The sequence below is a fragment of the Vidua chalybeata genome, chromosome 8, assembly GCF_026979565.1.
Source record: "Vidua chalybeata isolate OUT-0048 chromosome 8, bVidCha1 merged haplotype, whole genome shotgun sequence".
NCBI classification, from domain to species: domain Eukaryota; kingdom Metazoa; phylum Chordata; class Aves; order Passeriformes; family Viduidae; genus Vidua; species Vidua chalybeata.
In genome coordinates, this window is record NC_071537.1 from 12,261,078 (window position 1) to 12,282,541 (window position 21,464).

The 21,464-nt window shown below is 42.6% G+C and overlaps 1 protein-coding gene across 3 annotated transcripts in view; it reads left to right on the forward strand.

Annotated features, from left to right (window-relative positions):
* SH3PXD2A (SH3 and PX domains 2A) overlaps nt 1-21,464 on the forward strand; it is a 247,727-nt gene that overhangs the window by 196,431 nt on the left and 29,832 nt on the right. For all 3 annotated transcript variants that reach the window (XM_053948689.1, XM_053948690.1, XM_053948691.1), the window contains 2 exons: nt 13,048-13,161; nt 17,322-17,405. In XM_053948689.1, the coding sequence (XP_053804664.1) occupies nt 13,048-13,161; nt 17,322-17,405 (198 nt within the window). The remainder of the gene's footprint in view (nt 1-13,047; nt 13,162-17,321; nt 17,406-21,464) is intronic.

Consider the following 21,464-nt stretch of genomic DNA (forward strand, 5'->3'; position numbering starts at 1 on the left):
GTGGGTAGTCTGGTAAAGGTTATTAGCACAGTGTTGGTGAGCCAGGTGATGTGGTATTAGTGGCCTGAGAGATGCAAGAGGACAGACCAGAGGTTGAATCTCCTTTGAGTTTTCTTTTTCCTTCAGCTTATGTGTGGACTAGTAAGTAGATGCATACCTTAGCATTGATGTGGCATATGCTGGTAGGTGACCAACAAATCTAACCACTTGTATAGCAGAGAATTAAATTTTAATGTTAGTACCATGTAAAGCTTGACTTCCAATTTTTGTTAAAACAGTTCCTGTTATTGTTTGGGATCTGTATTAACCTGATTATTAGCAGGGCAGTTGGAAGGCTACATGTGTTGGTACTGGGCAACCCCACTCACTGACTTGGATTAGCAATCAGTGAAAAATGGCTCAGCCAGAGAAAGCATGATCTCCATGAAAATGGCTTGTGAGCACAGGAGAGGTGTGCTATAACTTAACATGGGAGGGAAGAACATCGGGAGGATGTTGAACCTTCAGGTGGTGTCAGTTGCTAGCCAGGATATTGACCAAGAAATTCATGCATCATCTTAGGAATCTGTGCATAAGTGGGAGTGATGGTTGTCCTTCCCAAAAATGTGTGGTCTTGTCCTTCTGCAAGCTGCATGGCACGATGTATTGCTGAGCTGCACTCTGAGAATTTCAGGTGTGTGTGTGTGTCCCAACAGCCCATGCAAACGAGGGAGGGGGGTAGACATCCCTGAAATGCAATGGGAAAACCTCTCCCTTCAAGAGGGATTTAATGGCTACAAGAGTATGCACTTTTCTTCTCCCCAGGTTGGGTTCTTTCCACTCTGTAATCCTTGCCCACATGTGTGGGGAGGGAAGCATGCCAAGGAAACTTCAATTCATTAGTCATCCTAAAGTGTGCTAGAAATCTCCTTGGTCTTGCTGGAGGTACAGTGTTGCATATACTTTGTTAGCATTGCAGTGAACTCCAGCTCCCTTTCCAAATGCACTCATAATCACTAAATGGGATGTTTTGGAATAAACTTGCAGACCATACAAGCTTTTGTGAAAGCATAGCATTCCAACAGTGTAATTAGTATGTCAGCTAACAGACCTATCCAAAGACTTATTTGCTATCCAAGCTGTTTTACAATGCAAGAGCCATGCTTCTGTGATCTCTGTTTGTTTTTTATGGCAGTGCCTAAGGCCCAGCTGAGATCAGGGTCCTGTTGTGCTAGACATTTAGGCCCCGTCTCCAGAGAATGGAAGTCTACATAGGGAACAGACAAAGGAAACGCTGTTCAGATCTGGGTGGTGGAGGAGGGGAAGGGAAGTAACTAAGACTTGGAAACTGGGCAGGGAAAAACTCCTCCCACATAAAGAGTTGATCTGGTTCTCAGCTCTCTTATGGAGAGCTCCCCAAAGCTGTGCCAGCTCCCCAGGACCATCCTGTTTCTCAGTTTGCAGTGAATGTGCAGCCTCTGTGCTCCATCACTGACCATTCGTAAAGCAAGAAGGGGAAATCAATATGCTTTGAGAGAAGGGGAAAGAAAATGTCTTAAAAATCCTCAAAACGACCCCTCAAAATAGCCATCAATCTGCCAAGAGTGAGATCCCGAAAAGTGTGAGTTTGCAAAATGCCTGAATTGAAGGTTTTCTGTTGAAGGTTTTCAGAGTGATTGGGGAATAGCAGGAGTTACATCAAAGTATAGCACTTGCAGCAGGCTCTGGCCAGGTGTAGTTAGAAGCAGTCCAGCATTTCCTCTTTTGGTAGCCGTGTGGTGGGGAGAGGGAAGGGTTTAATCTAGCATTCACTCATAGGGTAAGCTTAAGTGATTCCCTGTTGAAAAGATAAACACTGTGCCTCTATATCATCTGTCTTACAGGTTTGGGTAATCCCTTACTGTGCTGCTTATTTAGTTTAAATGGTGCTGTATTGTGTAATGCATGTGTGTTTGTAATGGAGGGTCTGCAAATCTCAGCTTTTTGCCCAAGGACAGCATTACTCTTGCCCTTGTTTCATGGTTGATTTATTTCTAATGGAAAGGAATAAGCCTCACAATGATCTATTTGTTTTTTCTCAGCTCCATGAAATGTATGGAGATTGACAGGTCTTCTGTATCTCACGTCATTAATTTGCCTTGCTAACCTTTATTTAGCATCAGAAGATCAGCTTCCCTGATTGTTGCCAGAAAATCTGTGTTTAGTGCCTGCTCTGGCTTTGTTTAAGCTTCGGGAGACAGAAAGGAGAGTCAGAAAATGAAAATATTTATGTACTGGGACTTTGACTTATTGTGCACTTAACAGTACCTTCCTGGAGGCAGACCAGCATTCTAAAGCTGCCACAGCATGGCCTTTTTCCATCAGAAAGGTGTTAATAGAAACATCGCTGTTGATGTTCCCATAGTGCAAGAATAACTCAGTGAGGTGGTTCTGGTTTCTTGGGACAGTGATTCTCTGCTCTGAGTCTAGACTGCCTTTCCAGTCTGTAAGGAGCAACCAAAGCATAATCAGTCTTTAAAGTCAAGATCTAAGGTGAGATAACCAAGGAAGCTGCAGGGAAATCATGTGCTTACTGCCATGTCGGGACACTCCTGCAAAGGTGCTTGAGCCAAGTGTGTAGCCTTTGTATCCAGAGGCTAAGCCAGAATGAGTAGAAATTAATGCTTAGTTACTTGGCTGTATGGAGAGCATTTTCTGCAATATAGGAGTGGTTTTGAGCTGGGGGGAAGCCATCTTACCTGAGCTTTTTGCCTCGGTTGCTTTCCTGTATTTACCTTCTTTTTTATGCCGCTGATGCACCTTTTTGTTTGCACTGAAGGACACAGATACCCCAGTTATTCCTACTTGTTAAAGTCTGCATGGATGATCTCAGTTACCCCTTCCTTAAAGATCAATACCTCCTTCTGTTTCACCTGCACAGGCTCTCATCATTGTCTGGGCTTCATGATGAATGAAGATAAAAGGCAAATCTTTTTCTCCTTTTTTTATTTTTTTCCAAATTTCCATAATCTGCTCCAAATGGGACTAGTTCAGCTTCACACTGAACAAAATATAGTAACAAGTCTAAGTTTCTAAATTTTAGAGAAACCTGGAAAAACCCTTCAGAAAATAGTGCATTGGGTTTGTAATCTCTTCTGGGGCATGTCAGTGATACTCTTGCCCATGTATGTCCCTGTTGAGTACAGTGTAGGTTCTGAATTGGCAGCGCACTAACGCACTGGCTGCTCTTGTTGCCAGCTATTCATCACTCTGGTGCTCATTTCCGAAGCTGTCATTTCCTGCAGCCGTGTGCAGGCAGCTCTTTGAGGCTCAGCTCCCGGGGTCACTGCAGAAACATGGCTTGAATGGAGCTCAGGAGAAAGGCAATGAAGCAGTGTCAGAGAGAGAGAGCAGAGCTTTGGATGTGGCTTACATCAGTGTTTGTGATAACATACCATCTGGGCTACGATCTAGCTAATAAATAGAGCTGGACAGAAGTTGTATTTGGACAGCAGAGCTTCAAGGAGCAGCCAGGACATGGAAATGGCCATTTGTGAGATGGTTATCTGAGTGCTGTGCAGTGGTGTGCAGCAAACCAAGGTGTCCCTGCTCCTTTAGCAGGAGTATTGTGGGTCAGAAGGATCCCACAAAAGCTAATTGTAAAAGCCACCACTGTTAATCTGGTGACTCAGCAGTGCTTCAGACTGAGCTAATATCACTGATTGATTGCTTTATCTTCAGATTTCTGCTGGATATTCTGTAGCCTTTGTTCATTGCTTCAAGCTCTTGTGTATCATTGCTCTGTTCTGTCCTGACATAACCGAAGTGTGCCTCAGAGGCAGCAAATGTGTTTTTAAATTAAATATGGAATTCCTGTATGATCTTGACTCGAACACCTGCAGTGCTATTTTGTACTCTGCTAGGTTTGTTCCTGGTTCTCAGGCTCTTTGTTATGATTCTGTGTGATTATCAGGAATTCCCAGTAACCAACTGACACCCCACTCTCTACAGACTTCAGAATAAGAAATTTAAAGAGCAATTTTTGTCAATCTGTATGGGAAGTAAATATTGGCCATTCTTTGCTGCCTGTGAAGGCCGTTTCCTATCAGCTGGGGTTAGGGGTCTGTAACTTTTTAAACCACTAGGAAGTAATTTGTAATCTTTGGACAAGATTACTGTGAGGCCCGTTTGAAAGCTTATTCATGTTTTCCTAAAGAAAGCTTGGACACAAAATGTGTTTTCTTTAAGATTAAGTCCTGTGAATGTAAAGGAAATTACTTGTGAGCTTGATGGTTGCACCCCGTTGGCTGACCACAGAAAATACAACCCCACAACTGGTCATGACTAACAGAGTCTCCCTTGGCTTCCAGTGCCCCGTGGGGTGGAAAGCCATCTGTTTGCATGCCTTTACTGTAATCAGTTGTTCATGGCTCTGGAAAATTTGCTGCAGGCACTGACTACGCTGGTGTAGCCTTTCTGAAGGCAGTGCATTATTTTTCTGCCATGAGTTGGCTTTGCCCACCAAATTTCTGTATATTTTGCCTTCTCTGCTAGAGTCCTCCTCTCTCTGCACCCCAGCCAAACCCACTTGGCTGGGAGCTTTTGTAAATTACTGATTTATGTAAGCATGGTGACAGCAGCATCAATTTGGCAGGTTCATTAAAGCCTCATGTCGATAGATTTCAACCTTTAAATGATGGCTTTGAGGAGGGTGGCACATGGATTTTTTGCTTAACTTTCCTTCTTGAGCAGCATCTTCATAACAATAGCAATACAAAAGGAAATATAGGACAGAAGTGCTTTTGGAGAAGAAAATTAATGTATCTGGGCTGTAATTGAACATGAGGGAAGGAAGGTACTCCAGGAACTTTCCATGATCAGGAAGGTTGTACTGAAGATGTTAGCAGCAGACAGTATCCTCACTGCTCAACTTCTGGGACTGGCTGAAGTAAACAAGACTTTAGGAAAAGAAGAAAGAAAAAGACCCTCCAATACCACTTGTTGCCCACAGAAACTTAATGCAGAACTTTCTGTACTGGCTATTCAGTCTGTGTGATCTCCACAATCTCACCTTGCCTTGTGGTTACTGAAATCACTAAGACTTCATTTTTGAAGGATCAGTGTAAATCTGTCACTTCCTAAGAGAAAAGAATTCAAGAGAAGGTGAAAATAGATGTCTGAACTTGAGGTCAGACAGGAAATGTGGTATCCAAATGGATCAGATGGATAAAAAAGGAAAATCTGTGATCAGTAACCAGGTATTTTCTGTAATGACTGCGTTGGTACTGTGGGTTGGACATACACAGACGCGGTGGACTATGCAGAATGCAGCTGGCATTGCACAGACAGTTTTACCATTAGGTATTCATGAAAGTAAAGCAGGAGGGGAAAGATTATTTAAAATTTATTTTTAGAAGGCGTTAGGATGTTTGAGCCTTGGAAAACACGTTTTTTCCAGCTTCCTGGGTGCTGACTGACCTGTAGAGCTGGCTGACTTTATTGCTCTGTGGATCCCCTAAAGTGAGGGGTCTGGGGATGCTGGCCAACACCCTGGGCATGTTGGCTGTGTGTGTTTTGGAGTTGGACATGAGCAGGCTTAGCAAGTGATGCTTTCATCTTCTCCTGTCTTGGGGAGACCGGAGTACTTCACAGTTTAAGAGAGGCTGGTGACGTGGAATGTGGTGGGACTTGATCTGGGATTTACAAGCAATGTCAAAGACTTTTCCATATCTGTTAATGTACGTAGCGTGTTGATTCCCTTGCTTTAAGAACACAATGTGTAATTTGTACTGGATTATGTGATGGCTTTGTGGATGTACGTGCCAATTCTAGAAAACGTGTTTGGCAGATTGCTTTGTTCCAGCTGTGTCAATACACAAATCTGAGGCCATTTTTTGAACAGGGAGGGGAAGCCCCTGGGTAACAATTGGGCCCTAGCAAATAGCTGCAGATATAGCACTTGGAGTCCGTAACTATCAGTTTGTATTATCAGAACACAAAGATAAACTGTGTGCTGTGTACTTGAACAACTCCCTGTACACATAGACACAAGAAGTGTGTGTCACTCTAATGAGAGATAAATATATCGGTATTTTGCCAAATGTGAACCTGGAAGGCTTGTTGCCTACTAGCTTAGAAGATTTGAATAAATACAGTAATGTGGTATTTCCAGTTGTCTAATACTCGGTCTCTGCTTGTGATGTAACTCATAAAGTATTAGAGCTGAGTTGTATATTGTCCAGTTTTCTCTTTTCCCATGAACTTTTCCCATGTTCTGATCACTTCTGTTTTTTCCAAAAGTACTAGGAAACACAATTCCAATCCCAGCAGAAGGCAAGGATAATATGTGTTTGAGAGCAGAGGTCAGGGTGTGAGTTTCCACATAGATGCATGTGTATTTGTGCATATAATGTGATGTGAAACCAACTTGAGCAAGCTAGATATTTCAGCCAGAATTTGTGATGCACTTTGGGACTCTGTATCAAACACTTATGTATGCACCTAGTCAGCTGGTTTGGACCCAGGAGGAACCTGTGTGGCCCCATTAACCAGCATGTTAATTCACATGCAGTGGGCTCTCCATGCCAGCCAGCTCTGCAGCCGTAGGAGCAGCAGCAATGGGAATAGGACAGCAAATCCAGCTAGTTATCTTAATAACAAGTCACTGCAGGAAGAGTATGTTACAGCACCCAAACTCTGGGATTCACTTCTGTTTTCCTTGTGCTTAGTAACACCTGAAGCAGTGCAAGGACTGTAATTCCCAATGCTGCTGCTGAGCCCTAAGCATTTGCAGTTACTCTCAAATATTGGTGGAGAAAGCAAGCTGTGGTCTCAGCTCTTGGCCTTTTGTTCCAACTTTTAGCTCCATAAGGCAAAATGCTGTCCTTTTAATAGCCAAAAAAATTATATCAACAAATTTCAGCCTTCCAGAAGTCTCCACCTCCCCCTGCTCCTCATCTTCTCCCTCTCCTCAGGAAGCTCTCAAGTGTTGTTTCAATCAACAAATTAAGCAAAAGCTGCTGCAGCCTGTACTCTGATGAGAACATAATTCAGCTTTCAAACCCTCCCTAAGGAGGGAAAGAAAAGTGTTTCCAGGGCAGTCCATGTGTGCATCAGGTTGTCAGGGTTCCAGAGTGATACTCTTAAGGTCAGGTTTCTATTACATTTTTATAGGGACACCTGTACATTTTTAGTTGAACACCAGGCACAGGAGTGTGCAGCCTCTTGTCCTCCTTCTATGTGTACTCTTCACTAAATATTAAAACTATTACTCAGTTTAAAATACTGAAGATAGCTTGCTGGGCAGACTGTAGCCTGTGGCTGTGTGGCCACTGTTGAATAGGTGTGTGGTTTCTAAGGTATATTCTTCAGATGTTGGGGTTATTGGTACCAGGAGTAAAATGTTTGCTTATTACCTTTTAAATCTTAATTGTCTTCTTAAAAAAAAAAAAAAAAAAAAAAAAAAAAAAAAAAAAAGGCAGAGTTTCTGTGTTTGTATTTCCGCATTCATTTTTTTTTAATGCTGTGGTAGAAGACCTTCTTTCATAACCCATATAGAATTTCCAAATTCCCATGCCAGGCTACCAGGAAAGGAGGGGACAGCTGTGATCCTTTTTTCACTTTTCTCTTACAGGAAAAAAAAAAAAAACCAACAGGTCTGCCCTATCACAGCACTGTGGGCTCTTGGGGTATTTCAGCAGCAAATTAAAAAAACTCTTGATGTTAAGCATTAACTTGGGGTGCTGAATTTTATTCCTGAGTTCCTAAAGCTAGATTTAGTACCTAGAGTGCAAACACAGTAGTTGCAAGGCAGCAGCCTTCACTCTTGAATGTTAGAGCAGTCAGGCAAAGACATTTGGGGTGGCAACACTTCCTGTTGGAAGTAGGATTTCCCTTGCGAACCACACTCCCAGCATGTAGCTCTAGGACATGAACTGGCTGGAAGGATCATAATACGTAGTTGGTCTGGAATCCTAATCTATGGCCCATAAATATGTGGCACATAAAAGGCTATGAACCTGTGCTGTGGATCTTATTTGTGTTGGAGCAGGATGTCTTCCACAAATATCTTTCTTCCTGGGGCATGTCTTTGGGCCCCACTTTCATCTCTAAAACAAGACAAGCATTTCTTCATGGTTGAGTGGTGGCTGCAGTGAAGTTTGCAGTGCACACAAGCTGGGAAACATTATGTGTTTTGAGGTGAAAGCTGCCTTTAATATTTCACCAGCTTTAAAAATTCATCCTAAGATGACAGCCTTAGTCTGCCTTGCAGTGAGTCATTCACAGACTTCTGTACCCTCAACTGCAGTCAGCTCTGTGCTAGAAAGGCCTCTTGCATGTATCTCCATATTTAAAAGAAAGATGTCTCTTCTGTGAATTGTAAGAATAAAACTCTCAGCAATCGGCCACTGGCCTTCATATGAATTCAGTGGTTTCAACCTTGTGCCTTTTCCAAGGGTGTGGGACTCAAAAAGCCTTTTACAGAGAGCAGAGCCAGCATGGACAATGATAGTATCTAACAGCACACAGACACAGGAGTGAGTGTGAGAATAAAGCTTACTGCAGAAAATCCCTCTTGTAAAAGCTACTTCTGGTGCCTTTATACATCTGCTTCTACATATTCATCAGAGGTCTGTCAGAGGCAATTACTGAGACTGCCCTGTGTGTATTAAATATATATGTACTGTGTGGCAAGAGCTTTGGAGGGGTGGAAAAAGCAAGTGCCTTCAACTGTGCAGCAGCACCCTTATCTTAGCTGTCTTTAATGAAGTAGATCATATCTCTGAAGGGAAGTAATCAGCTGTTGGCATGAAAAGGTCTGTTTGACTGGTCTGGAAGTGACCTAATTGCACCTAGCACTGCTTTGTGGGACAATTTATGTTGTTGGATCCAAAAAAAAAAAAAAAAAAAAAAAAAACCTCTTGAGAGAGTTCCAAGGCAGAAGGACTTAAAAATGAACAGCTCTCTGAAGCCCAGAGACCATGTGTCAAATGTACCAGACTGCTGCTTGAGTGGGATTTTTTCAAGACTCTTGAGAGGTGGAGTGTTACTTAAGTATTTGTTTAGAAGAATGTGTAGTCTACTCATGCTGGAGAAATAGCCATGCCTTTTACAGTGGTGCTATCAGTCCTGTTTACTTTAGTTAAGCTCATAAAATGACAGTCAAAGTCTACAGAGAAATTAATGGTTGAGGAGAGAATTACAAACCAAAGTTGAGCATGATCCTGCAATTTTATGTATTCAAAATGTTTTGTAGCATCTTGTGATCAGACAGGCTTCAGTGGGAATAGCTTGTTCTCCTGTGGATGTGTGTCATCCATTGAAGTATGGATGGGTAAGGATGCATGCAAACATGAGCAAAACTGGCATAAAATATACTCCTTTAACTACGCTCCACGAGTTTTCCATGGTGCATGTTGTGGTTAACATTTGCTTAATTGTTTTGCTTTTGCAAAAGCCTTTCGGGAAGAGGACTGGGAATGCAATTATGAGCAAAACCATGATTTTTTAAAGTCCAAGTATTTTTGTCATTTAGTTATTCTCCAGTGTGACCAATCCATTTTGCAATCACCATCTTGCCATGTGCATTATATGCCTGTCAAGTGGAACTGGTTGTTTCTTGGTAACTTGTGAAATGCTTGGGAGTTACCTGAGCCTAGGTGGACTCTGTGAATGGGGAGATATCTTGGCTGTTGCAGCTTAGGGATGATGACAGCTGCCAACCAAAGCAGCAACATAAGTGGGGGCAAAATTACACTCCTACCTTAAGAATTTATGTTCTTGGGTTCGTGTTAAGGCAGTTGGAGCAATGCAGCAAAGCTCCAGTTGAACTTGGATTGGACACAGTGGCTACAACTCCCTTTGTGCCTCTGTGAAGCTCAAACTCCATTTAAATCCTCATCAGAGACAAGGGCTTGGGAGTCTGTCTAGACATCCATGCCACATCGGTGTTAAGAGTTGTTTTGGTGCCTGGGAGACAGGGGCACCTGTAAGGGTTAACTCAAGCTGTAAAGCACTGCCTAATTTTTACAGATGGTGTGAGTACAAGAATGAACCTCAGTCTGGCTTGGCAGTGCACAGAGATAACTTTACATAATTCCCTGCAGATGTTGCTGCAGAATGGTTTTAATAATGAATTGTGAAGTCAAGCTAAACTCCAGCATAGAGGGAAAACTCAAAATAAATGCAATGTTTTGTTCTGTGTTTCAAAAGCAAGTTTTCTGTGATGCTCTGGGTTGGGAAAGATGGCAAGGGACAGGACAAGGGATTCTTTGCAAAAAGTTTGGGTTATAATGATGCAAAATAAGACCAATCTTTCTAATTTGTCTGCAAACGATGAATACCCATGAACCTGAAGGCAAGAGGGGGAAGGGCTGGTGATACCAAACAGCAGCTGCCCTAATGCTTGTGATGAGGGGATGATGCAGAGTAAGTACTTAATGATCTGCCTGGCAGAGTTCTGCAGTTTGTGGCTGTCATGCACAGGCTGTGTTGAGGAGCTTGTCTGCACTGCAGCCATTTTCTGCTAGGAATCAATTCTTGCACTGTGCTGTAATTTCCTTTCTGTAGGGTTAGAGCTTGGATGTGCCATTATAATTTAGGTTTTGGTCTCATAAGGGATATGCTGCCACTCTGAGACTTTGCACATCTTGCTTCTCTGCTGCCAGAGGGTATTGCTGGAAGCTTCTCAGTTGTTGAATCTGTTTAAGCAAAACACACATTTTTCTGTTGACATGCTATTTCAATGGGCTTTATTAAAGCCTTTCTTCTGTCCTCTGAGAAGCAAGCTTGAAACTGGGGAAGAGAATTTCAGAGTGAGGGGCTGGTTCTCCCTGAACTTGGACAAGTGCTGTGATTTCTCAGTAGCTGCAGAGGTTTCTCATTTATACTTTACCCTTGCACAGAGTTTATAAAAGAAATCTTTAGAAAGAAATTATAGCTTTCATGACTTCTGTGGTGATTAGGAGCTTTAGCCTGAGTCATGTTTAGATGGATGGAGGTTCAGCTACACTATGGCCCCAAGCAAAAGATCCAAACTTGGCTCTGAGGCTAATGAGCCAAACCAGAGGAGCTGTATTGTGAAATAGGCTAGCACGGGGTTGGTGTCAAGGAAGTGACATCCAACCCTCCAGAGATGGTTTTACCGTGGTTTGAATTTGGCCCAAATGTACATTGTAAGTGTAGGCAAGTCCTTTTTGTGCTTGTGTTTAATTCCTTTCTGAGGAAGAGTTTAGGTATACTATTCCAGTCTAATTAATATCAGCTGGAAGCCAGCTTCTCACATTTTGTGCCTAATTATAAGTGTCTGTTAAACTGCGTTTGCTACCCATGTCGATGTGTTACTGGTGCAATAAGGAACAACCATGAAGACGTGTTTTTGAAACAGTCTGGCAGATCCTGCCTGTTCACTGCTGTGGGCTTCGTGGCAGGAGAACCACCTCCTGCTGAGGGAGAATAACTAAATTTAAACTTTCCAACCATGAGCCTTGTGAAGCAAAGTTTCCAAACCTCTGCTGGGCCAGAAGATGGAAATCTGTGTCTGAATTTGGAGAGTAAATAAATAGAGCTGCCTAGGAGCTGCCCAGGGGCATGTGAGGGATTGTTGCTTGGGGTACATTGTCTCCCAGCCACATGCCCAGGGAGGAAAGCAAGGGTTTGTAGCTACTGTTCTCTGGTAAAATCTTCCGTGACAGGATTTGGAATGAACTTGGGTGACTTTTAGCACGAACACTTGAGCATTGTTTCAGCAGGGTGGTTTTTCTCTTACAGACAGTTGCATGTGGCATGGCAGCAGAGCCCAGACCTTCCTTTCCCCCTCGCTGAGCTGGGCTGTGGGATCCCAGCTGTGGGAGGGATGTGTGGCCACCTCACAGCTCACTGCTGTTGGTGCCCATCTCTTTACAGCCCAGGCTGGCAGCTTTGCTCTTCACAGGCAGGCTTGTGTGAAATTTGCTGTGTTTATGACAGCCTCAAAAGTGTACAAACTGTTCTGAGGTGCATGTACAGAAATAGCTTCCCTTTGGGGAAGCTGGAGGGGTGGTAATGGACAACAGTTTGCATGGGCCTGACAAAGCAGCTTATGTTTTCTGGGGAAGCTGCTGTATCACAGACAACAACAGAATTGGTTTGCTTACCTATTAGACTTTTTATTTCCTGCTGTCTTAACCCAGACCTTATTTGAATGGAGGGGAATCTAGTTGTGCTTGTATCTGAGAGCAGGAAATCCTTGGGTGAGTAAGTCTATGTCAAAATCATTGGAGCATTCAATAAATCCATGTAATCAAGCAAGAAAAGAGGCAAGGATAGTCATAGTTGGAATGCATTTAATCTGAAACTGGCATGCGTATAATTTTATTCAACTGTCCACAGATATGACCTAAAGGTTATATTCATATATATTGCTGAATACTTAACATTTTTGTAGGTACTGGTTGAAACTTGGATGTTTAGGTGGGAAGACAAATAACTGGTGCTTATGGCCTGAAGTCAGATTTCAGTTGGCTTTTCACTCTTTATTTCTGTTCTGTGCAGTACTTTCCAGCTTCCCAGGGTATTGAATTCAGGTCATGTTTGTTAAACACCAGCTGTGGTTACAAGTGCTCTAGAAGCACTTTTATATCCTGTTCTGAAGTCTGTGCTCTTCTATGAATGTCTTTGCTGTTTCCCTCATTTGCCTTTTGTAATACTTCATATTAGGATTTGGGCAGTGTTTTGCTGTTTCACATATGTGCCCATGTACATATTTACACATACAAAGTGTTTTGATACTGTAGATGTGCTTATAGCAAGACCAGCTTGGAGCAACTGACCTAGAGAATTTCAGTCAAAGTTCTTATGGATGGACTTTGAGTTTCTTAAAATCAATTGATATTTGCTTCATTGCACCCTTTTTCTAGCAAGCCTGCACACTGCCACTGGGAAGGGATCTGATAGAAATGGTACAATAGCACTAAACCCTTTCTTAGTCTAGGAAGCTGCAGAATACTTCAAACATGCACCAAAGCTGCTGACTGTCATCTTCTCTGTAGCATTTTATATTCTTGTTCCTCTAAATGTTGACTGAGAATCTTCCTTTGCTTCTTTTTGTAGGTTGGTGGTTTGTGAGCACAGCAGAGGAGCAGGGATGGGTCCCTGCAACATACCTAGAATCCCAAAATGGAACCAGAGATGATTCTGACATCAACACATCTAAATTTGGGGAAGGTATGGAAAGCTTTTACTTACCAAGAGAAACTTGGTATTCACTTGCTTTATGCTTTTTTCCCCCAAGTGAAAACTTCTAATTGGAAGAAGATGCATGATAGAGCCACAAGCCAATGAAAGGAGTGAGATTTAACTTAAATGGTTACTTCTCATTAATTTCCTTTAAATTAATCTTTGAAACTAGTTTCACTGCTGTTTGCTGTGGTCTGTGGTTGCGTGGAAAGGTAATTTTATTTGGTACAGTCTCATTCTGTTAAAAGTGACATGCCATTTGTCATGTATATGTATTTAGCTGCACTGCATTTTTTTCCTTTTTTTTTTTCCCTAAAGATGCTTAATTCAGGTTCCAGAAATTGAATAGTTCAGCATTGCATGTTCCTCAGTTCCATTATGAAAGACTAACCACATTTTAATGGGCTTCTCATGTAGCAACTGTGTACAAAGGACACTTTTATTATGATTTGCTGCATTCTTGTGAATCTGTTGCTAAATCTAGGTGCTCTCGACTTGACACTTATGTAAAACGTATGTGGAAACTCAGCTGACCTTTCCTTAGCACGGGCAGGAGGCTTAGAGATGTGTTGGGGTGACCATCTGCCCATTAAACCAGCACACAGGCAGAACCAGACTTTGTGCTGGGCTCCAAGGGTGACATCTGCGGCTTATTGAAATCTTGGTCTCTGTAACTCATTTTTCCCTGCTCAAGTCTACCCATATCCTGGTTTAGAGACAGACTGGCTGTAGACTGGTAGGCCAGGAACCAGACTGGTATGATGCAACATCTTAGTGAATGCAAAAGCAGTGAGTAAAGCTTCCCTGTTATTAAAGAACAGAACTTTACTGCTCTGGTCTGCAAGCACTGAAGAATGCCTTGTCTGTTGGTCTGTAGCTTCCTCCCTTTTCCTGACTCTTAAATACAGTGTGTGCTTGACAGCCTTATAACTTAAACTGCTTTCATTTCATGCTCTCCTCCTCTTTCATGTTGCCCTCTGGAGTGTACTCTGCACAGGGATGCTGCCACCCAGCAGTCTGTTCTGGGTAATGGAAAATCTATCAAATATTCCTTATCTCCTTCTTCTCAGTCCCTTTTAATCCATTACACTGCTCTCTTCAGCTACAGTCAGCAGTCCTGCTCCCTGCCTTACTCCAAATCCAGATATGCTGAAACCTGAACTTGCCCTTCCCTTTCTGCTCAGTTCCATCTCAGTGACAGATCTAATTGCATAACCTCTGCAGCTGCTTTGATGTACCCCAGATTTTGCTTGCTTGCTTTTTAGTAACTTTGGTTTATGTTATTAGCCATCTAAGCTGAGGCTTCCTATATTCTTTGTTTCTTCCCCTCCAGTTCTTCTTTACTTGGCCTGTTTATCTCCATATAATTACTTCATAGGAGAAGAAAGAATTACTTGGATTCACTGTCTTTAAAAAGGTGTATCAAAGTGACTGTACTTAGAAAACTTGCCAGCTCTCTCCAGGTAGGCAGGAGAAAGGGGCTCTGATGTAACTGAGGAGGAAGGCACTTCCAGTGGATTAAGTGCCTTAGCCCCACAATTTAGAGCTTACACAAGTTTCAGAGTGACTCCAACAGACACTGACTTCCTGCAACTGTACAATCTCCACTCCCCCAACTTGGAAAGCACAGCAACACTGATGTAGGGAGCTTTGTGTATCAGCCCCTTGTCCCTCCCCATTTGAACAGGCCTGGAACAAGTCCACAAGCCAGGCAAACCTTGAAGTCTGCTCTGCTGTGGCAGGCTCAGTACAGATAGCAGGGTGCTGAACACATCTTGCTAATAATTCTGGCTCTACTAATATGGCAGTAATATTGTCATGAGTCTCTTTAAATAGTCTGTTCCCTGAGCAAGACAGAAGTGTTTCCTCCCTGCACCTGAGCCTGCACAACATTTTTGTCTGGAGGAAGGCAGACTGATTGTTACCTGGGTCTGTGTTTAGACCAACACATCTTGTAAGGCTTGGAAAACAATCAGAAATCAATCTAAAGAAACATTTAACTGCTACAGGAGCTGATAAAGTAAACATGTTAAAATAATCTCTGGAAAGGTGTAGACACTTGTTAATGAGCAACCTTTCTGGTGACTGTGGCATGATCAACCAAGTCCACACCCAACTCCAAGTCTGGGCAAAATGGCAAAATTCAGCATTTTTAAGGAAAAAAACCCTGGCTCATGCAAAAGCATCATTGTGGTATAACAGGGCTGTCACTGGGGATGGCCGTACGTTGTGAGGTGGATCTGTGTGACCCACTGTTTTCAAGGGGTGTTCCTGGATGACTAAATCCTCCAAACTCCCAGTGTGAGAAGGAGCAAGCTGACTGCTCTGTACTGGCACCTTAAGGCTATTTCTACCCCTTCTGCACCTCTCCATCCTTCAAGCCTTTACATTCAGCATTTCATTTCCTCCTTTCTTGTATAGAAACCTCCTAACACAGGCAGCCTTATTGCAACTTAACTTCTCTCTCTGCTGTGATCTGTGTGTCTAGCAAGGTGTCCTGTGTTGTCTCCCTGTGTAGCATGTGTGTAACTGGCAGTCTAATGTCCTGTTGATTTGGGGAAGGTCACCAGGTTAAATCTGCTCATCTTTTGTCCCTCCACGGGCTTCCAAGAGGATCACTGATTTCCGTGAGCCAAAACCACAGCTATCTATAATCCTGAGATTTGGCTCATCTGAAAATTTGTGCTTGATTTTTGACCAACATGGGATCAAAGGGGAAGTACAGAGTACCAGAGACTAGATAATGTACCTGTTCAACACCATTCACCACACCTCCACTTAGAGTGGTGTGGAAAGGTTTGGGCCTTACCACAAAGGAGAAACTGGGGAGAGTGGGCTGGATGTAAAAGTCTGGTCTAAGTCCCTGACAGATATAAAGGAGAAAAAGTCAAAAGACACTCTTTGGTGAAGTTTTTTTTTTTTCTTGTCCAGCTAATGATTTCCCAATCAAATAATTTTGCTGTGCCTGATTGCCAACAGAGCACAGTTCTAGAAGACAATGGTGTCTACTCCAGTATAAGGATATGATCCCTAAATAAGTGCACATATACAGAATTGAATTATTATTAATGATGTGATATCAAAGGTTATGAACAGCTTCCCAGCACCCACTGGTAAAATGATTGTGTTTGCACTTCAGCTATCACTACCTTGCTTTGCAGCAGCACCTAGCACCCTTGCAGTAGTTGCCAAATTGGGATGGAAGCCCTTGAATGGAAAAAAAACGGAAGTGTTTGGCTGTGTTTCTGTGCCAGTCTGATGGTTCCAGTGTCTTTCACACCTGTACAGGCAAAGAAGAATCTGAGTAGAGAGCTAAGTATGCGGTCCAGAAAACAAGTGGTGTCCTCTGTGCACAGCTGCTCTCACAGCACCATTTCCATAAGTGTCTTGTCTTTGTTTATACTTTGAGCGTAAGTTATTGTTTGAGTATGTAACTAACACTCAGTCCTGGATTGTTAGCTTCTTGAGCCTGCTGAATAATTGCAAGGTTAGTTTTTTCCTTATATCGTAATCTGTATATTAGAAGTTTTGATCATGAGAACCAGCTGTGGCAATGAATGCAAGTCATGTCTTGCAAGCACATCAGACACTTTTCACTTGGGTTCAGTTCCTGAGTGCTGCTGTTATGAGGGAACTTACATAAGAGTTTGTGGGTTTGTTTATAGTGTGATAATTTTTCTTAGAGAGGTTTAGAGCCCTGTTGGGTTTGATGTCATGTGCATTAGACTGAATTCTCCAAAGATCATGCAGCTGAATTAGGAGATGCAACAGCAATGATGATGTGTCCTGCCACTGCACTCTCCTTGGACAAGTTGTCTTTAGTTGTGCAGCTTGTTTTGGAGTATATGGAGTGTATAAGTTTTTGATTTTTTTTAAATTACAATTACTGCTTTTTAAGAAATGCCAATAGCAAGAGTGGCAATTTGTGACAGTTCTGGATGGCTCACATTGCTCAAGCTCAAGAAGTTAACTTGTTCCACTGTACTATATAAACTAAAACAAAACATCTGCATCCCACCTAACCCATTCCCACTAAGACCAGTGCTTGTAAATACCATGTTTTGTTTTTATTCCTCACCCTCCCATCACTTTTTTTTTCTTCTTTTTTTTTTCCCCTTTGTTTTGTTTCCATCCATGTTCCAAACTAGTTTCTAAGCGACGCAAGGCTCACCTGAGGCGCCTGGACCGGCGATGGACGCTGGGCGGGATAGTCAACAGGCAGCAGAGTCGAGGTGAATTCATAGCTTCCTCTGGCACCAGCCACTCAGGGGCCACCAAAAGCCACCCTGCAGCTTCAGCTGTTGTGTGTTGACACCTGCATCTTTGACACTTTGGTAGTGAGGGGTCAAAGCTCCAGAGTTCAGCTGTGGGTTTTGTACATGACAGCTTGAGGATGGCTCGGAGCCAGGATTAGGCACCCCAGGAGCTGGAGGCTGGTAACCAAGGGTAGCTCTGCAGTCTGACTTTGTGCTGTTGTGGAGGCTCACATCTGTTGTGTTTTAACTTGGGCATATTTGTGCTCAGTCTTTCCTGCCTCAGTAAGGACAAGTGATACTTTAAGGGCTATTAAAATGAGTTGAATGCCAAAAAACCGTGGTCAGAGATGTGCACGCTGGAAAAGTGTGTGGTGTGGAAAGATGAAAATCATTCCAGTTGCAGTCCCCTCTCTTCCTTGCAAATAGTGCTTGGTACTAAAGAGACACTTGAGAACTTTTGGGAGTTTTTGGCATCATTCTTAGGTATTTAAAATGCCACCAGTAGCAGTACTTTAGTTGGTTTGGTTTGGTTTGTGTTCTTTTAGCTTTTGCTGATCTAACAGTGAGTTTGACAGGGTAGGAGGGAACACCTTGTGTTTGGGTGAAGTCTCAGGGGCCCTATAAGCAAAGTATTTCTTAAGAGCAGGTGAATCATCCTTCCCAGACCAAAGGTATCCCTATCTCTCTCCTACTCCACTTGGAAAATCATCCAGATGTGTTCATTGCCCTTCAGAAAGGAAAGGGGGAACAAAGCACCATTTGCACCTCTGTAACTTTCAGACAACCTTACTGAGGGAATGGATCCAAATGTAAGCACAAGAGATGATTCCCAGTTAATGGAAAGGTGCCTTTTCCTATTAAGGAATGTATTTTTAAAGTGTCAAATTTACCTTCTGGATTTGATGATGGATTTGATTTGCTGACTCCTGTCTCAAGCACACCCAGCTTTTCAGTGAACCTTTAACTTTGTTTCAAATTATTATTGAGGAAACAAAAGCAACAATAGCTGTGTTCTACCTGCCATAGCTTGACCCTGCAGAAACTGAAACTACCTTCAGAAGACAAGGTCTTGCTTCTCAGCCACCAAATGCATTCTGAAGGCACCAAAAACCTCTCATAAGCACACATGCTGTCTTGGGGGGGAAAAAATGCTTAATTCTGTGCCCCAGCTGTTTGGGAGCTACTGACTTTGCTTTGTCAAACTCTGCTAAATGCTTCCTGGCAATTTAACTGGGAGAATTTATGGGAATCAGTTTTCTAAACAATTTATTTACTGGTGAAAACAAATGCATTCTTTTATATTTGTACAGTATTGCAAACAAAGCTCTATAAAATATTAAGGCTGCGTAACCAGTCCCTTACAGTCAGCTGGTAGGACTCAAGGACCTAAGTTGCATTCCCAGGTTTTCCCTCTTGCATTCTGATGCCCACCATCTGTGTGCATCTTCTCCAGACCTGCCCTCTGATCAGTGTCAGTGTCCTACCTGGCAGTCTTCCCCAGTACAGGCTCCCCTAATGTCTTCCATCTTTGCCTTTTTCTTGCTTCATTACAGTTTCTTCCCTATTAAGCCCAAGCAGGGCTGGGGTTTTGAGGGTGTTGGAGAATATGTGCTTTATCTCAAACTGAATCTTGGCACTTGGACTTGGCACAAACTTCAGCAATCTATAATTTTTGTCCAAGGTTTGGGGCACCCTCTGTGACTGAGCTGCTTCTACAAGGTCTCTCCAATGTATCTCAGTCACAGATAGCCAGGCTGGCTAAAAATAAGCTGTTTATTGTCATTAGAAATGATAGGTTAGGGAATCCTCACAAGAACAGGCTTATTGGAAATAAAGAAAGTGACTTAAATAAATGGGCACAAGCTGGAGACAGTGGCTTCATGATCTGGCAGAGCTGCAGCCTGTACAGACATCTACGCCTTCCAAACTGCAGTTGTTGAAAGTATAAGTCTCTCTGGGTGTCCTGCCTGCTGTTCTCTAACAGAACACAGTTTATATGAGGTCAGGAGAGATTTTTCTCCCATCTTCCCCTCCCATCCCAGCCCAGAAGACTTCTAACAAGGCCAAATTTGGGTGAATTTGCACTGAAATGACAGAATGCATGAAGTGTACATATGCACTCTCCTGCCAGCCTTCAAGTCCTTGCTCCAAAGCACAGAAGAACTCGAGTTTTTCAAACAGGAGGTTGCCAGAATTGTTCAACACAAGCAGAACAGCTTCCCCTTCCCCACTTGGCCTCTTCCTTGGAAACAAACTCAATTAAACATTTTGGCTGAAATTCTTCCCACCCAGCAATATTCTGCTTGAAATAGTCCTTGCTGCTGGAAGGGTTAGCTTTGGGAGTTCACTGGAGTTGAAGAGCAAGCTGTAAAGGATGCCTCCCGTTGTATATATGCTTGGGTACCACTAATAAGCATTTTTATCAGTTAGGCCTGTGATAGAATCACTTTAAGGCCACAATCAATGGAATTAAGCATTGCTTCTGAAGGGCAGCATTTTCTATGTGACTTAAGTATTAAAAACACTGAGAAAGCCTGAGTGCAGAAGGGAAGAGTGTTTGCTTCCCTGTTAGACTGTGCCTGATGGGGGAGAATTATTAAGGGTAGCACATGGCTTATTTATTTCTAACCTTTCCAAAGCCATTTGAAGAGGCTAGACATCCCTGACCTCCAGATATTTGGAAGCAGTGTTACTGGGTCTGTGAATAAGAAACATGAAAGACAAATTGTTGAATATCATGGTAGTGCTCCTTTTTTAAACCTGAAAAAAATTTGCAAAGGGAACAGCTGTAGTCTGTTTCTACAAAGAGAAACAGATTACTTTTGTTGCTCAACTTTTCTCTTTAAAATGGTCTGTGGTGTGCCCAGATCTAAGAGATTACATTGGTTTGTGTTTCTTATGTAGCTGCAAAGCTTGTGGTTTTTTTAATGTTAAATGTGGTACATTTTCTAAACTTTTTCCTATACATTCTGAAACTCCAGTAATACAAATATGGGTTGTGAGGAGAAGCCTGAAAGTTTGTAGTTTTCCTCATACTTGATACACATTAGACCTACAAGCTGCAGAGTTCTTGTTTTGTACAGAGTTAAATAGTAATTCTACACATGCATTTATTTGGAACTTCCCCTGAAAGGGAGCTTAGGATTATTTACAGGCTTAATTTAATGAAAAGTCATTTGTGCTTTTACAGGTAAAAATGGGATGTTACATGCCTGTCTTCTATGCCAGATAGCTGACCTAAGTTATTGCTGCTTTGGTTTTGTGCCCAGTGCTTTCAACTGGAGCTGCTACAATGCAGGAAAGCACTTTAAAGTTATTCATACCAACAATATAGTGACATATGGGCTGAATTTCTGCCAAATGAGCCAATTATTTAGGAGTAGCTCCTAGCACATAAGCATAAGCTATTCATTGAAAGAATTAAAGTTAGAACTTCCCACTGCTGCCTATCTCAGGGAGAGAGGGAGCTTGATGGGCAAAGGTAGTGTGTAGAGGGAAGGCAGCCGTGTTACCCAGTGGTCTTGATATTTGAACTTCATTCTGAGTTGGTCTTAATACTGGAACCCGATGTCCTAGCCCACGTGGGTGGTTCTTCAGCCAGTTTTGTAGCTGTGGAAAGAGCACTTGGTCAGTACTGGTAATCCAGCCTGGCTGATGTGCTTGTGCGCTCTTACCCTTTCCTGCATCTCACCAGAGCTGCTCTGCCCTCTTTGGTATGAGACTTCTCCCCTTGTTTTCACTCTTCCCTGCTTGTGCTTGATGGTGATGAAATGCTTGTCAATCACAGCAGAAGACTGTGAGTGACATTGCTGTGCTAAATCAAACCAGCACAGAGCAGCTTCAGACTTAGTTTGTTCTCTCCTTTGGTTGGATTTCTTTTTTTATTTGGTTGGTTGGTTGTTTTTTTCACTCTGTTCTCCAAGGAAAGTAGTAAATGCTCATTGGTCCTTGCTTGGTTGAACTAAAAGCATGCACAATACAAAGCTGTTTAGAAGAAATGTCATTATTGTTCTTTTCTATCTGTTGGCACAAGGT